Source organism: Trichosurus vulpecula, chromosome 7 (assembly GCF_011100635.1).
Source record: "Trichosurus vulpecula isolate mTriVul1 chromosome 7, mTriVul1.pri, whole genome shotgun sequence".
In the NCBI taxonomy this organism is placed as follows: Eukaryota; Metazoa; Chordata; class Mammalia; order Diprotodontia; family Phalangeridae; genus Trichosurus; species Trichosurus vulpecula.
In genome coordinates this window covers 254,627,298-254,645,286 of record NC_050579.1, presented here as the reverse complement: position 1 = coordinate 254,645,286, position 17,989 = coordinate 254,627,298, and the positions used below count along the sequence as shown (strand labels likewise).

At 37.2% G+C, this 17,989-nt stretch overlaps 1 protein-coding gene across 1 annotated transcript in view; it reads right to left on the bottom strand.

Moving 5' to 3' along the window:
• NARF (nuclear prelamin A recognition factor) overlaps positions 1–17,989 on the bottom strand; it is an 85,088-nt gene that overhangs the window by 22,082 nt on the left and 45,017 nt on the right. The window contains exon 7 of the mRNA XM_036765816.1: positions 14,644–14,773. Within this exon, the coding sequence (XP_036621711.1) occupies positions 14,644–14,773 (130 nt within the window). The remainder of the gene's footprint in view (positions 1–14,643; positions 14,774–17,989) is intronic.

Sequence of the window (17,989 nt, the reverse complement as noted above, 5' to 3'; positions counted from 1 at the left end):
CTTGTGAAAATCAATGCTAAAAACTAAATATATTAAATAAATTAAATAAATAAAAATTTAAAAAAAAAAAACAATAATGCAAGCAGCCAGAAAAAAAAGGGTTCAAGTATTGAGGAGCCATAGTCAGAATCACACAAGATCTGGCAGCTGCCATTCTAAAAGAGCAAAGAGGTTGGAATGACACTTCAAAAAGCAAAAGGTAGAAACTTACAAACAAGAATAACTTGCCAAACAAAACTGAATATAATTCTTCAATGGGGAAATTAACCTTTAATGAAATGGAGGACTTCTAAGTAAACATTTTTAAAGAAGAGACTAGAGTTGAGGGAATTAGAACAGCAAGAAGTAGTAGAAATTGAGTAAACCACAGTGACTCCATCTTGTGACTCAATTCTGGATCTAGCTCAATTCCCTTTCTATTCAACCATGGGTCTAGTCTAATTTCTGTTTTGTGAGAAGACTTTATTCAATTTTAGGAACTGTGAGAGGAGTTTGTTGCATTGTTTGAACCCAGCCCTGCATGGCTGGAAAGCTGGTCCACCTCTACCTAACGCTGAGAGACCCTGTTATGTTTGTGGAAATGGGAAGATCTTTCCCATCCATTAATAGGCCTATGTGACCTGCCTGAGTCATATGGAAGCCTGAGTCACATAAGCCTGTGGTGGGAGGAGCTTGCTAAATGGGTGGAGCAGGAAGCTGGAGTGAGTCAGAGCTGGGAGAGAGGCAGAGAGAACAGAGCAGCTAGTGTGGGTAAGAGAGGGGCAAAAGCTTAAGGGAGCTTGTTTTGTGGGGAGGCCTGCCGAAGGGATGGCTTGGGGATGGCGGTGCCCCCTGCATTGATAAGGTGTATAGATTTCTTTATTGCTGGATGGATTTGGTTTTCTGGTGTTTGAATAAATGTCTTGGTTTCATCTTCAATGAAGAGAGTTTGTTATACCTTGCGATTCCAACCTGGGAATATGCCTGTGTTGCAATATAGACCTTACCTGAGGACCTAGGTTAGGCTGACTCTCACAGTTGTTTGTCTCAAGCAACTCATATGTCTTACCTGAAAACTGGCCCTGTACAGATCAATCAGTTATTATTTCCACGTTCCTCTGATTGAATACAGAGTGAGTACACCTCTTTTTCTGATTTCGGGGAATTGCACCTGCTTGCTCTCCCTCTCCCAACTTGCAAAGTCCCTAATTTTTCCTCCAATTAGGAATCAGATTACCTGATTTATATCCTGGTTAGTTGTTTTCTTTTAATGAATTGATCTTAATGATTATTTTTCATGTATAAAAATCTGTCTCCTCCTTTATTCAAGGTCTAGTGCCAAAGCTGAGGAGGTCTGGTTCCAGATTGTTGAGCAACTAGAACGGCTTGCTTAATAAATTGATATGCTTGAAAGCTCAAACATTTGTTTCCTCAGTTAACTCTACCCCACCCCTACAGAGTTGAATAGAAATTGTAAAGTACGAATATAAGAGTTAACAAATATAAAAAGGTAAATATGAAGGAACAATTGAAACGGAATATGCAAAGAGGAAGTGTTTATATTTTGGGATGAAACAAGGGTACCCTCAAGACTCTGATGTTATCAGCAGTCACAGAAGCAATTAAATATGACAGAGAGTCTGGGAGTGGTTTTCTTATGTTTTAATGATCTTAAAAAAAAAAGAGAGGGGAAAAAGGAATACACCAGGTAAGAAAGGGCGAGCAAAGGTAGAAGAACTTATTTCACATACCTGGAGCATACAAGTAAAAGACTATAGAAACAAGAAGAAGTAGGGGAATGGTTTCCCTTGAATCTCACATTTATCTGAACTAGTCAAAGGAGGACAGAACACATACACACACACACATATACATGCACAGAGAATTTGGTATAGGTATACATTCAAGTCAACATGAAAACAGAAAGGGATGGGCCGGGAGGTATTAAAAGGGAGAGCACATTCAAGGGGGGATTATTGAGGAGAGTAAGACTTAAGCTCAGTATATGTATCATAAAGAGGGGTTTAAAAGGAAAGGAAAAAAAGAGTAAGAAGCTGTGACTGGGATTTGGGCAAAGAAAATAAAAGGAGGATGGGGAACAGAATCAGACTACATCAAGCAGAAAGCACTTGTCTTGAGCATTCTCCTTCTCTCTCCCCATCTACTTATGAGGGAGGGAGGGGAATGCCACAAGAGGAAAAGAGAGGAAAAAATATAATTGAATAAGACAGACAAGAATACACATTTTAAGGAATTCAGGATCATAGCTGTGGGTGTGAAAAAGATGAACTATTCATAAAATGAAAGAGAATAGCAGAATGTATTAGAAAATAGAATCCGATAACACGATGCTTACAAGATATGATGCTTATTTTAAATATAATGAATCACACAGTTAAAATAAAGGACTGGACCAAAATCTATTATCCTTTCGATGAACTCAGAAAAGCAAGGGTAGCAATGATGATCTCAAAGAAGGCAAAAGCAAAAACAGACTTCACTAAAAGAGCTAAACAAAGAAACTACATTATACTGAAAGGTACCACAGACAAATAAACTAATCCAATACTTCATAATATGCACTGAACGGCATAGCATCTAAATACTTAAAGGAAAAGCTAAATGAGTTACAGGGAAAAACACACAGTATAAATGGGGATTTCAAAATTTCCTTTCAGACTTTGTCAAAACTAACAAAAAAGCCCCTCAAAGTTAAGGACACGAATAAAATTTCATGAAAATTAGATACGCTAGATCTCTGGTAACTATAAACTGAATATCTATCAGGACATAACAACGTAATAAACAAATACAGAAAAGAAGAAATAATAAACATTCTTTACTGACCAAAATTCAGTAAAATTTCTGCTCAATGCAGGACCATTAGAGATGAAAAATCTACCGGAGATTACGTTGCTTTATAGACAGCGATGCTTAGGGGAAAATTTATATGCCAACACTTTCATCAACAAAAGAGAAATAGCAGATCAACGGATACGGCTTGTGAGTAAAATAAATTAAAAAACCAACAAATTAGGCTGAGCCGATGAAACAGACAATACTACCTAACTCAAGATACCACGGGATTACTTATGGAGCTAGAAAAAATAATAAAGAAATTCATCCGGAATAATAAGAGGTTAAGAATCTAGAGGGAAATGATGAGAAAAGGGTAAGAAGAGAACTTAATAGCACCGGGTCACCCTCTTTCCTCTCACTCTCAGCGCCTTCCCTCTGAGATTTCCTCCCATTCGCCCTGTGTAGATCTTGTACAGAGTTGTTTGCAGTTATGTTATTTCACCCTTTAAAATGTGAGCTCTTGGGGAGGAGCCAAGATGGCGGCTGGAAAAAAATGTGAGCTCTTTGAGCTCAAACCACGCTTTTGCCTTTCTTTTGCAACCCCAGTGTATAACACAATGTCTCCCACATAATAAACATTTAATAAAAGCTTGCTGACTGATGGCAAAGTGTAGTTATAATTTTTTAAATGGCACTGGTTAAAAAAAAATTGAGTAGCTAATCAGCGGGACAGATTAACTATATTTCAAAAAAAAAATGAACCTGGTACTCTAGTGTTCAATAAACCCAAAGACCCCATCTATTTGAATAAGGCCATACTAATCAATTAAAACTGCTGCAAAAACTGGAGAGCAATCTGTAACAATTAGATTTAGATAAAATCCTTACATCAATATAACAAGATAAGCTCCAAATGGATATATGACTCAGATTTAAAAGGTTATATCATAAACAAATTAGAATAGCAAAGAAGAAATTTCTTTTTAGATTTATGGACAGGGAGAAAAGTTTATGACCAAACAAGGGACACAGATAAAATGCATACTTTTGATTTACAAAATTTTAAAAGTTTTGTACAAACAAAAACAACGTAGTCAAAATTATGAAGGAAACAGTTAACTGCAGGAAAAAAAATCTTTGCTCTCTACTATTTTTAATAGGAATGGGTGTTCTATTTTGTCAAGGGTTTCTTCTGCATCGTAACTACTGAGATAATCATATGATTACTGTTGGTTTAGTTATTATGCTGATAGTTTTCCTAATATTGAACCTGCATGGAATTCCTGGTATAAATCCCAGGTCATAGAGTATAATCTTTGTGACATATTGCTGTAATCTCCTTGCTAGTATTTTATTTAAAAATTTTGCATCATCATTCATTAGCGAGATTGGTCTATAGTTTCTTTCTCTGTTTTCGCTCTTCCTCACTTAGATACCAGCACCATATTTGTATCATAAAAGAAATTTGGTAGGATTCTTTCTCTATCTATTTTCCCAAATGCTTTATATTAATTGTTCTTTAAATGTTTGGTAGAATTAACTTGTAAATCCATCTGGACCGGGAGACTTTTTTCTCAGGGAGTTCATTGATGGGCTGCTCAATTTCTTTTTCTAAGATACGGTTATATAAGTATTCTATTTCCTCTTCTGTTAATCTGGGCAATGTATATTTTTGTAAATTTTCATCGATTTTGCTTATATTATCAGATTTATTAGCATGTAATTGGGCAAAATAGCTCCTAATAATTGTTTCAATTTCCTCTTCATTGGTGGTGAATTCAACCCTTTCATCTTTGATACTGGCAATTTGGTTTTACAGAAAGCTTTTCTAATAAAAGATCTCATTTCTAAGATGTATAAGAAACTGATTTAAGTTTATAAAAAAGCTAAGAGCCATTCCCCAACGGATAGCTATTCAAAGAATATGAAGTTTTCAAAGGAAAAGATTGGGCATGTATAGTCATAGTAAAAAAAAAAATGCTCCCTATCACTAAGAATTAGAGAAATGTAAATTAAAGCAACTCTGAAGTTATTTAGACTGGGAAAGTTGGGAAAAAAAAGGAAAATGGCAAAATACTGGAGGGGCTTGAGAAGATGAGCCCTTTGGTATACTGTTGGCGGAATTGTGAAATGATCCAGACATCAATTTGGAACTATGACTAAGTCAATAAGTTGTGTATACTCTTTAATCCAGCTATAGTAGTATTATACTTATACTCCAAAGAGATCAACGAAAGAGCAAAAGAACCTATTCATATAAAAATAGTTACTGAGCTCTTTTTGTAGTGTCAAAGAACTAGGAACTAAGGAGTGTCCATCTTTTTAGGAATGTCTGAACATATTATGTTCTATGGATTTTTAAAAATATTACTGACATGCTATAAGAAATGATAAAAGGGATAGTTTCAGAAAAACCTATGAAGACTTAGGTGAACTGATGCAGAGTGAAGTGAGTAAACCAGGAAAACAATTCGTACAGTAACAACAAACATTGTAAAGACAAACAACTTTAAAGAACTCCATGTGAACAGTGGCCTAGTGTTTGATAACTCTATCCTAGCTATTAGGGCAAGAAATCACTATCTGACAAAAACTGCTAGGAAAACTGAAAAGTAGCTTGGCAGAAACTTAGGCATAGATCAACATCTCAAACTGCACACCACGATAAGCTCAAAATGAATACATGATTTAGATGTAAAGAGTGATAAAAGCAAATTAGGGTAGCACAGAAGAAATTACTTGTCAGATGTATGGATCAGACAAGGGAAGAGTTCATGACCAAACGAGAGATGGAGGGGTTCACGGTAAATAAAATGGGTAATTTTGATTATATAAAATTAAAACATTTTTGCACAAACAAAACCAAAGTAGCTAATTAGCTAAAATTATGTGAGGAGTAGGAAACTAGGGAAAATACCTTTGCAGCAAGTTTTTCTGATAAAAGCTTCATTTCTTGGATATAAGGGAACTGAGGAAAATTTTTTTAAGTAAGAGCTATTCCCCAAATGATAAATGGTCAAATATGAACGACACTTTTCAGATGTAGAAATCAATGCTATCAATAGTCCTATAAAAATGCTGTACATCACTAATAATTAGAGAAATGTACACTAAAATAAGTCTGAGGCACCACCTAAAAGCCATTAGATTGTCTAAGATGACAGAAAAAGAAAATGACAAATTTTGGAGGGACTATGAGAAAATAGGTTAAAAAAAAATTAGGTAGACTAATGTACTGTTGGGTAGAGCTATGAAATGGTCCAACTATTCTATAGAACAATTTGGAACTATGCCTAAAGATCTATAAAATTGTGACCTAGCAGTAATACTACTACTAAGTCTGTGTCCCAAAGAGATCAAAGAAAAAAGAAAAGGATCTATGTTACAGAAATATTTACAGCAGCTCTTTTTGTTAGCAAGGAATTGGAAACTGAGGGGATGCTCATCAATTGAGGAATGATTGAACAAATTATGATATATACATATACATATTTTGTTACATGAAAAGATGAAGGGGATGGGAAGAAGTATATGAACTGATGTGAAGTGAAGTGAGAACCAGGAGAACAATGTACACAGTAATAGCAATATTGTAAAGATAATCAACTCTAAAAGACTTAGTAATTATGATCAAAACAGAGAGGAGATGAATGAATGGAAGGAGAGAACTTGGAACTGAAAATTAAAATTTTAAAAACAATTTAAAGAGAACTCTGATCAATGTTATGACAAACCACACTGCCTACCTCCAGATAGAGGGGTGATAGATACAAGATGCAGGATGAGATAAATATATTTGGACATAGATAATGCAAGAATTTGTTTTGATTGATTATGCAATTTTGTTACAAGTTTCCCCTCCCCCCAAAGGGGAGGGAAAGTGGGGAGATAGGAAATAAATGCTTGTCAATCAAAAAATAAATAAATCGACATAGTTGAACTAAAAAATTGCCTTCAAAATGTTCTCAGGGAATAATTCTTCACATCTGGTATCTGGGATACTAGAATAGTGCATTATTTTTGCTTAACTTTTCCTTTGCTACAAGGAGGAAGGTAGGGCATGTCTGAAAAAGACATATAAAAACAAAACCCTCCACAACAAATTTCAAAAGAAACATACAACTTTTTTCTCCTTTCTACCACCCAACCCTTCTATTTTACTGCTATTATATCAGTCTCCATTTTTCATTTCCTTTAGTTGAGTAAGGCTCTATAATAGTGTCCTCCAGAGTGGGAGCCATGGCTCCCTGGGGGATACTGGCCTGATCACAAGGGATCATTGGTTGTCATCAACCAACTGGAGGGTGGAATGATTGACCACATCCTATCCTCTGTGATTGCTGGTTATGGGATGAGAGTTTCTCTGCAATACAGCTACTCTTACTCTTTTCTCCCAACAATCCCCTACTCCATCCCCTCACTGTATTGTATAAACTCTGAATCTCTTCTCCTCTGATCCTGGTAGTGACCTCTCAGGGCAGTCATAACCTGTGACCTAAGTACCAACAGTAGTGTAAGTGTGACTGGGAAAATCCATGCCTGCCATACCCATTCTCTACCCCCAAGATAAGCTCATGATTATGACAAGTATTCTTGGAGGGAATGTTCTGTTCTCTAGGCACTTGACTGATATGTAAAAACCTTCCCTCTCTCCTTTTTATTAATTTTTTTTTAAATTAATGATTTCTGTTTCTTACATCACAATGGTATCCTACGTATCCCTCACCCTCCCTGAGAGCTATCCCACATGACAAATTGTGTGTGTGTGTGTGTGTGTTGGAGTTGTTTAGAGAGGGAAAAAAGGTCAGCACAACTGACCTTTTCACAATTGAGAAAGTCTAAAAACATGTGCAATGTGTAATAGCTGTGGACCTCCCACATCCACAAAGGGCTAGGTTTGGGGTATGTTCTCATACCTATTTGTTACATTTACTTTTAATTTTTGGTGTGACATACTTCCATTTAAATTGTTGTAGTTACTGTGCATATTGGTTTCTTGGCTCTTTGCATCAGTTTATACAGATATTTCCATGCTTCTCTGTATCCATCATGTACATAATTTCTTACAGCACAGTTGTTTTTCATCACATTGATGTGCCACAATTTGTTTAGCATTCCCTAGCACAAAAAGTGATACTATAAATATTTTAGAGTATATGGGAACTTTTTCATATACACACATACACACACAGCATGTGTGCGTGCATGTTTATGTGTATATACGCACAACACATATACATATGTGTGTATCCACATATATGTGTATACATAACCACATGCATACATGCATATATACACATATACATGCAGAATTATTAGAAGATAGATATATTGTTTATATATCCAGGATGCCAAACGCTTATCAGTGATATACGACACAAAGATTTTTTTCCCCCATTCAACCACTTCCCTTCTTATCCTAAACACATTAATAGTGCTTGTGCAGAAGCTTTTCAGTTTCATGCAATCAATCATCTGGTTTGGTTTTTGAAATTGCTGCTCTTATTTGGTTAAGAATACATCTCTTACCTATAGTTTTGAGAGGTATATGATCAGTTCTCTTCTGATTTTTTAAATGGTATGTTATTTTTATATTAAAGTCATATATCCATTCAGAATGTACTGTGGAGTGTGGTGTGAGGTCTAAGCTAAATTTTTGCCAGGCTGCTTTCTAGTTTTCCCAGCAATTTTTATCAAATAGGGAGCTTTTCCGCAGCTAACTTGTATTTTTCACTTTGTCGAACGCTGGGTTATTGAATTGTATTGTTTCTGAATCTCTCTCATCTGGGCTGTTCCACCGATTTATCTAGCTATTCTGTAACTAGTATCTGATGGTTCTGATGACTGCTGCTTTATAAGGTAGTTTGAGATGTGGAAGTGCTATTTCCCCATTGTTTTTGTATCTTTTCATGATTTGCCTTGATATTCTAGATCTTTTGTTTTTCAAATGAATTTTGTTATTATTTTGTTAAGCTCTATAAAGTATCCTCTTGGTAATTTGATAGGTATAGCATTAAAAGTACAAATTAATTTTGGTGACATTGTCATTTTTATGATATTGGCATGGCTTAGCCATGAATACTGAATATTCTTGCAGCTATTTATTTAATTGTCTAAGGTGAACTTTGCAACTGAACCTATTTTTTTGTGTGCTTTGGGAGGTTGATCTCCAGAAATTTTATGCATTTTGTATATTTGGAATGGATTTACCTTTCTATTTGCTGCTTCTTGTGTTGTTATTGTTATATAGAAATGCTATTGATTTTTGAGGATTTATGTTGTAACCTGCAACTTTGCTAAAGCTATTGTCTCAATTAGTATCTTTGCTGATTCCCTGGATTTTGCCGAGTAAACCACCATATTATCAGCAAACAACCAATTTTTATCTCCTCCTTACCTATTTTATTCCTTTAATCTCTCCTCCCTTCAGACAGTGCTGTTCATTTTTTATTTCATTTTTTTGCACTCCCTTCCAAAAATGATTCCTTTCACTTTCTTTACTCCATTTTCTCTTTCTGTTTACTCTAGATCCTCATTCTCTGATTCATGACTCCTATAACCATCTGGTCTATCTCTTTTCTGTATTCTTCATACAATCAAAGTTTCCAAAGTATCATTTAACTCTGCACTCTAGGTTCTTTCTACTCCGGCCTTGTTGTGTTTAATCTATAGATTCCTCTTTTCCACTGTGCCACAATCAGAACAATGACTATTATTGTATATTTCAGAGAGGATGGTAGGCCACTTCCTCCAACTCCTCTCATTGATCTACACGCTCTTTTTGACATTTTTTCTTCTATATTTGCCTGGAAATCTCCTCCCTGTGTCCATGCTCTCCCACTCCTCCAAGTTCCAAGTGCCCCTAGGGGTTCCAACTCCCTTCCTCCCAGAAAAAGATGATTTTTCAGGCACCAAATTCTCCAGGCTACATCCAGTGAAACGACCTTATCTCCCTTCATTCATAGAAGCATTCATCAGTAGAACCTCCTCCCACCTCCAAAGAAAGGCTTCCTTCCTTACCTCCCCTTTTCAACCTTTCTTCCCTCCTCCTCAACTACTCCTCTGTAGGCTCTTCTCTTTCGGAGACCATAGAGGTCACCTTCCCTTCATAGTTAGCCATTGCTTTGATCCTAGCACATTTCTCACTCCTCTTTATCCCTCTGTTCTTCTCTCCTCTAGCCCTTTCACATACTCTCCCCTTTTGTAATGTAGACCTACAAAATAAGCATTCATGCATTGGCAGGATGTTGCCAGGTTCTGTCCATAATGCCTCCTGTCAGCTGTTTACATTTATTCACTCCTCCTGCATTTCTGATGTCTGAGGCATTCTAGAAGCAAATAGTCTCTTTAGTTCTGGATTTCTTTCTAAAAATGTTTCAAACTCATCCTCATTATTGAACATCCATCTCTTATCTTTGTATGGTTAAGCTCAAATGTGAAGGATAGGGCACCTCAGATCCACCTCTCTCTGGAACACATTATTATATTTTCTTCTACATTTTTTAGTGGGTTTGGAATAGTCTTGTGTGATTTGAATATCTTTTCCTTTGCATTTGAATGTCTTTCTCCTGATAGCTTGTAGAACTTGTCCTTTCTGAACTGAATTGTTAAACTTAACCATCTTGGGAGTTTGCAGCTCTGGGTTTTTGTTTTGTTTTGTGTCTTTCTGGAGGGGATGTGTGAATTCTTTCAATTGGAATGTGATTTCCTTTGTTCAGAACTTCTAAATAGTTCTTTTCTATTATTTTTGTCATTATAGTGTTATGGTTTTTTAATTGTTACGTTTTTCTGCGAGATCTATGATCCTTAATTTGTCTCTATGTATCCTGGCTTTGAGATCCATATGTTTTGCTTGCCTAGTGAGTATATTTTCTTTTAATGTTTTTATTTTTGTTTCTTTTCTTCTAGGTTGTCGTTTACTTCTGTGTATTTGCATTCCCAGTCTATTGTTTTCTCCTTTGTTTCTTTGGTGAGGCTTTCCATTGCAGATTCAAGTTTTTTTTTAATCTTATTCATTATTTTTGCTATGCAGGCAATGAATTCTGAATCCATAATTCTCATTTCTCTTTTCAAACACTCAGAACAGTGTTATAGTTGCATATTCTTTTCAAATTCCACAAGGTCCTCTGTCTTGTCAATGTTGGATCATTTTTCTTCATTTTGCAATACTTATTCATAGATTCCTGAATTAGTTTACTAGATCTGGAGGGTATTACTTCCTTTTGTTGTTATTGTTTTTTCCTGTTGATTTATCTGCTTATGTTCAAGGTCTCTGAGATATCCTCTTCGTGGAATCTTTGATTCTTTCAATTTTTTTCTTCCCCTTATTTTCCTTATCATTTACTTCTGGCTCCCTCCCCTCTAGCTGTGGTTTCCTTGGGGACTGGATCTCAAAGGCACCTCCTCCCACACTAAGCAATTCATGATTCATCAGCCTAGGTGTCTGCCCCAAGTGACTTCTGGAAGGTCAAATCTGGCCCCATGCGGATACTATGTTCTTTCCTCAGGCTTGGTGGAGTGCTGCAAAGTTTCCTACTTGCACCTATCCCACTCTGTTTCTTAGTTCTCTGACTGGACACTGGCAGATCAGAGCCTGCTTTCCCCAGCACCAACAGATGCTACTTTCCCTGGCATTGGCACTTCCAGGTTTCAGTTCCCAATAGATTTTTGTTCCTTAAATACTGTGCCCAAGCTCACTGTTGAGGTCCAAGGAAACTTCCACAACCTTGAGCCAGGGCTCTATAGATCCGGAAAGAGGGAGAGAGGAACAGGGTACAGGGACGGATTTTGATGTAAGTCTGTGTTGTTTCTTTGGGTCTGCTAGTGCAGCCTCTGAGTGTGGGAGGTGAGGAGAGGGGTGCTGAATGAGCTCAGAGTCAGTGAGCACCAGTTCCTGAGGTTTTTTTTAATCTTCTTTTGGACTGCAGATGTCCCAGACCATGGAAATAGCTGAAGCTGCTTTATCTTTGGAACATAATTTCTGTCTTGGAGAGGTTTAAGAGGTTGTGGGGATTGGAGAAAATGTCTGCCATCTTGTTCATATGACCCAGAAATCATTTCTCCTCTTCATTTTGGGTCATATTAAGTCAGACACACAGGATAGGTTGGCAGAGATGGGTTACAATTTGTACCACAGTTCTTACATTATCTCTCTCCCCGCTCCCCAACTCCTGACCCACCCCTCTCTTCCAAACTTCTACTGTGTTAAAACTATCATTTTTCTAGTTACCTAGGTTCACAACTTTAGTGTCATTTTTTATTCTTCTCTGCCTTACTCTACTTATCCAATGAGGTGTCACATTTTGTTGTTTTACCTTTATGACAATCTTTCTTGATATTCACTCTAGTTCAGACATTCCTAACTTCTCTCCTAAACTACTGCACAACTTTCCTTGTCTCTAGTCTCTCCCTTTTCCAATCCATTCTCCACACAACTACAAAAATGATTTTCTTAAAATGCTGGTCTGACCATGTAACTCTCCTATTCGATAAATTCCTATGGCTCTTTATCAACTCTTAAGATCAAATATTACTTCAACATTAATTCATCCTTTTAAGATGTCTGGGTTTTGGGAGGGGGGATATCTGTTTTATAATGTATATAAAAATTAGTTTAGTAGTACATTGATGAAGTTTATAGTTAGTAAATTTATAATTTTACACATATTCAAGAAAGCATGCTCAAAAATGTTTTACTGATGGGGTGCATGATCAAAAAAGTTTGGAGACCACTGATGTAAAGAACGGTAGACAAGCCAACATTTTATGGTAATATTGCTGACTCTCCTGTTTACTGTTTTAGCTCATCTGTCTCTTTCTTCCCCAATGAGTGTCTTTGTGAGGTTTCATTATCTCCAAATAAATAACAAAAAAGAAAAGGTTTTGGAAAGTCTGGGGAAAAAAAACCTATGGCTAATTGGAATCCTCAGAACTCCAAATGTCTAGAGTAAATAAAATGGTAAACTAGAAGGGGAAATGAATAGGTTTATATATTCCTAAACTGCAGCTTAAAAAACACCATTCAAGGATATGTTATATAACTTGTGATTCTGTTTGCTCTATCTCCTAAAATTGCTTTTACCTAATTTTAGGAAATGATTCCCAGAGAAAGAGGCTGGGAAAGCAATTTCTGATGATCCTGATACCTTAAGTTAATTATTCCATCCCATTCCCAACCCCCTCCTTCCTCCAAGGATCACGATCAAAAGTCACCTTGATAGGATAATGATATATAGTGTCCCCTTTTTATTTCCTGTCCTTTTTTTGTGGCTCTTGAGATTCAGACCTCTGAGAGAGAAGGTAGGTTAGCAGCTAATTACTGGAGCCCAGGAAAAGGTAAAGACACCACAATAGGCAATAGCCAGATGCCAATGAGAGACAACCAGAAGCCAATGCAGCTGTGAGTATTTTTAAGCATGAAGCAGAGACGGTGGCCATAAGCCATAAGAAGAAAAGATCCAGAGTTGCCCAGAGCAATGCATACAGTGAATTCTGTCCAGAAGGTAAGCTGGGGAAATTTATTTCCCTTACCACCTTCCTTTTTTTTCTTATTTATAATTCATGATCCTGAGACAGGGAGGGAAGGACCCTCTCTTGCTCTTTTCCCACAATCTAAGGGTGAGTGCATGGGCAGCTAGGTGGCACAGTGGATAAAGCACTGGCTGGAAATCAGGAAGATTTATCTTCCTGATTTCAAATCCACCCTGAGACACTCACTAGCTGTGTGACCATGGGCAAGTCATTTAGCCCTGTTTGTCCCAGTTCCTCATCTGTAAAATGAGCTGGAGAAGGAAATGGCAAACCACGCTAGTATCATTGCCAAGAAAACCCTAAAATGGGGTCATAAAGAGCCCTACACGACTAAAATGACTGAACTTCAACAATAAAGGGTGAGTGTGATTAGGATTTCCCCTAACTGTGCCCATAGACTTGAAAGGACAACAACAGGAAGGAGGGCTATGAGATAGCTGGAGATAAATGTCTCTCTCTATACAAGACTGTTTGTTCTATTTTCTTTTCATTTTATTCTATATACAGCAAACTATGTGATCATAGCCTGCTAAGTCTCTGAATCTATGAAATGCAGTACACACTGAAATGAGAAGTAGAACCAGACGAGGTAAAGGTTAATGAGCAGAAGATTTGGTATTTTAACAGTTTTGGGTAATACTCTATTTCACCTTCTAAATTAATTTTGGAGTCAGCCAGAGAGGGATTAATGAAGGGTACTTAGCAACAAAGTTGCAGTGAGACTGTAATGGGGAAAGTACTGGGCATATTTTAGCCTTTTAGGAAAAGGCTATTTTATACAAACACCAATAAAGTAATTTAGAAGGGCTGGCAGCTTAAATAATGCACCACCTTGTGAGCAACTCAGATATTGCTCTTAGATAATTAAATTCCCTCGTTGGATTTTAGTAACAAGCAATCTTTCTACTAGTTTATGAAAGGAAGTACACAATCTAAACAATTCTATCTAAAATTGAAGGACACTAAATCTACTTATGTTTTGCCACTTTCTGGGGAAGTTTCCAATTTGGTATGATTTAAATTAGTTGCTCTGAGATGACTACACGTTCTCATTTGCTGTTCTCATTTTAAGTGTTTATTAACATTGATATACCCAGGGATGTAAAAGCACCATCCTAGCATAAGAACAACTGGTCTAGAATATAAACTTTGCAAAGTTAGCTTTCCTAAGTGAAGGTCTGCTTCTTATAAACAATTTAAGAGAAAGATAATGTCTCTTTTATACTGTCTGATACCATACACATTTCTTAGCACTAATCACAAAAAAACTAGCCAAAAAAAGCCTTTTTATGCTAGCAACAAATTATGATGAATTAAACAGAGAAATCATTTTACCTGATGTTAATACACAATCAACATCATGGGAATTATATGAAGCAGTGTAAAAATCTTCTCTAAGGGCTTCCAGCTTCTTGTCATAACAAGGGGCCACAATGATATGGAAAATTTTATCTGGAGACAAGTTCTGCAGAGAAAAAGTAAAAAGTAAATCATTATTTCAGGGCTGGCTTAGAACCAACAGTGGCACCTTAGAACTGAGAGTTAAGAAAGGAGTAGAACTTGAGTTCATGTAAAAACAAAAGTTGATGACTATACTACAGAAATGTGACCTAGCTACTTTTGTCCTCTCACCTGATTCAATTTAAATCACTTCTCTTATGACTAACAGAAATCTGGTAAACCTGGCACAATAGTGGAAATGAGCCAATGAGTGCCCAGTCCTCAGAGACTGTGTAATATGCACTACCATCTGCCAGATCCATTGGAGGTCTGGGTGAGGCTGCCTCAGGACATACATAATGGAGAGGCCCTCTCCCTGCTAGAGAATAGACACATGTATTTTGTTTTCCATTTGCTTACTATGCAGTGACAAAAAGACTTAAAAATGGATGCTGAGCTAGAACTGAGTGTATATAAAAAAGTTTAAACAGATGAAAGCTTTTTCTTTTCTCAGGAGGAAGAAATGCTATAAGGCTCCAACTAGGAAGAAGACCTGATACTGCCATCTGACAACTCTCCCTACTTGACCGTGAATCAATGGTGCTGCCTCTGTTTCTGTCTCCATTCTTTCCTAATTTTAGGTGAATAAGTATTGGAGATGGAACTAAACAGGTTATAAAACTTTGAAGGCTTTGAAAGGTTGGGAGAGCTATCAGAGGTCAAGAAAATAGAGCCCATTGAAGATTTTACTAGTAATCAGCTCTGAGAAGCAATTTGCTTGACTGAGACACCATATCCTGAAAACAAGGGAGCATCTCATCCATTGGCTATTCTGACCCAGAAGTGAACTTGATGGAGATGGGTATGGTTTGTAGCAATCATTTTGTTATGTATGAGCCCACTGTCCCAGGAACCAAGTGGTATGTAGAGGAGAGAGTAGACCCTAGTTCAGGAGATAATGTATTTGTACTTCTGTCCTTGTTATACTTTGTCAGTAAATATCCCTTTGTAAAAGCTAAATGACGTTAATTGGTTAATTGATATTGAAGAGAGATTAAATGGTCAAATAGAGATTGGAGTGAAAGTTGGCTATTTATATGTGGGGAACACTGTGGTGGGGTGCTCATGAGCTATAGGGTTAGTATGAAAAAAACCTCAACCTTTCAGGTTTACCCCTAAAATCATAAGGGGGAATAGTAGTTGAGATCTGGAGACCAGACCTGCCAGTCCTAGTAGAGGTTAGAAGATTGATCCCAGAGCACTCTGTGCTATACCAGAACACACACAAGAAATGTATTCGTGCTTCTTTGAAGCAAGAAGACTAGATCATTAATGGGGCATATGATCTAACAAGCTGCCCCTTCCAACAAAATGAATCTCTGAATGGGAAAGTACAAGAAATCCTGAGGTCCTTCCCTTAGGAGTTCACAAAAGAAATGTCAAGGTTATACTTCTCTTCATGGACAGTTAACCTATCCTTGTCATGAAATCTTATCCCTAAATTAACTCCTATCTTCAAAGATGCCACATTTATTCCTACTGTGCCTTCTTTCATGCTCTTTCCCCCATCTGAAATGCCCTCCTCACTCTTCTCTAACAAATGGTCTATCTCGTGCTCCAAAGAAACAGAAGTACATAGAAAAAGAAATTGAAATGGATACAGAAACAGAAATGGAAGTTTTTCATAGTTACTCCAGCCCACATCAGGCTTCCCCTTGGTTGAACTTCTTTAGCAAGGAAACAACAAAATTCAGCACTTGATCATATACCAACTTGTACATTTATTATTTCATAATTTAACTCAGATTTCTAACCATACAGGCTTACAAAAGTGCATGACAACCATCCTGTTATATAATAACTACAAGTATTTTCATTCCATTTTATAGCTGAAGAAATTGGAAGGGCGGAGAGGGAGGGAGAGGAGACAGACAGGAAGAGAGGGAGAGAGACAGACAGAGAGAGAGAGAGAGAGAGTGCGACAGAGAGCAACAGAGATAGAGAGACAGAAACAGAGACGGAGAGACAGAGATACAGAGAGACAGACAGAGAGACAGAGTCAGAGAGGGAGAGTGAGAGACAGAGGGAGAGACAGAGACAGACGCAGAGAGAGATGGAGAAGGAGAGGGAGAGGGGGAGGGAGAGGAAGATCTGAGAGTTCAAATACAGTTTTCTTAATTCCCAGCCCAAAGCTCTTTCTACTGTGCTCTAATATTACCAAACTAGATTATAAATTCCCCTAGGGTAAAAAGGGGATAGGATTTTCTTCTTTTGTATCCCTTGCAGCTACCTAGAAGAAAGCGGTGAAAATCCTAGGGAGATTCATTTAAATTATTTTAAATGGTACCTAGAAATGGTTATCTCTATACTTAACTGGTGCTCAAGAGACTACTATTGAACCATCCAAACACGAAAGATTTACTGAACCCCTATGTGTATGTGTGCTAGGGCCTGCAAGGTGATACAACTGAGACATTATTACCTTCTTTCTGAAATTGTCTTCAATTTATCCTGTATATATCTTGTTTGTACATCACTGCTTACATGCTGTCTCCTCCTATTAGACTGTGATTTCTCTGAAAGCAAGGGCTGTTTGTTTCTTTGTATTACCAGTGCTTAGCACAGTGCCTGGAACACAGCAGGCACTTAATAAATGCTTGTTGACTTGACATATATCAATATATTATATGTAAGAAGCACTTAGTACAATGATTGGCACATAGTAGGCACTGAATAAATGCTTCCTGATTTGACTTATTGAAGCAGATAGGAGGCATAGTGGATAGAGTGTTGTACTTGGAAGTCAGGAAGACTTGAGTTTTTCAAAGCCTGCCTCGGACACGTAATAACTGTGAGACCTTACTAAGCCTCAGCTTCTTCATCTACAACAGCACCAATATCCCAGAGATGCTCAAACGAGATAATATGCAGTGTGCTTTGCAAACCTTAAAACTCTACCTAAATGCTCGTTATGGTGATGACTGTATAACACGCACATACGGCACACTAACGGGAAAAGTAGACCACAGACGCTCTGGATCAGTTAACTGTTACAGAACAGTAGCTGTATGACCCTTTAGTATCAATGGCTGGGAAGAAAAGAGGAGAAGAAAAGAAAAGAAAACGAAAATATGCAACGGTTACTACTGGCAGAGTTCCATAAACAGCTCGTTGTTCTAGGTACTGCTGCCAACTCTGCTCTATAATCTTAGACCAGGAAGCATTGTGAGAGACTGAGCAT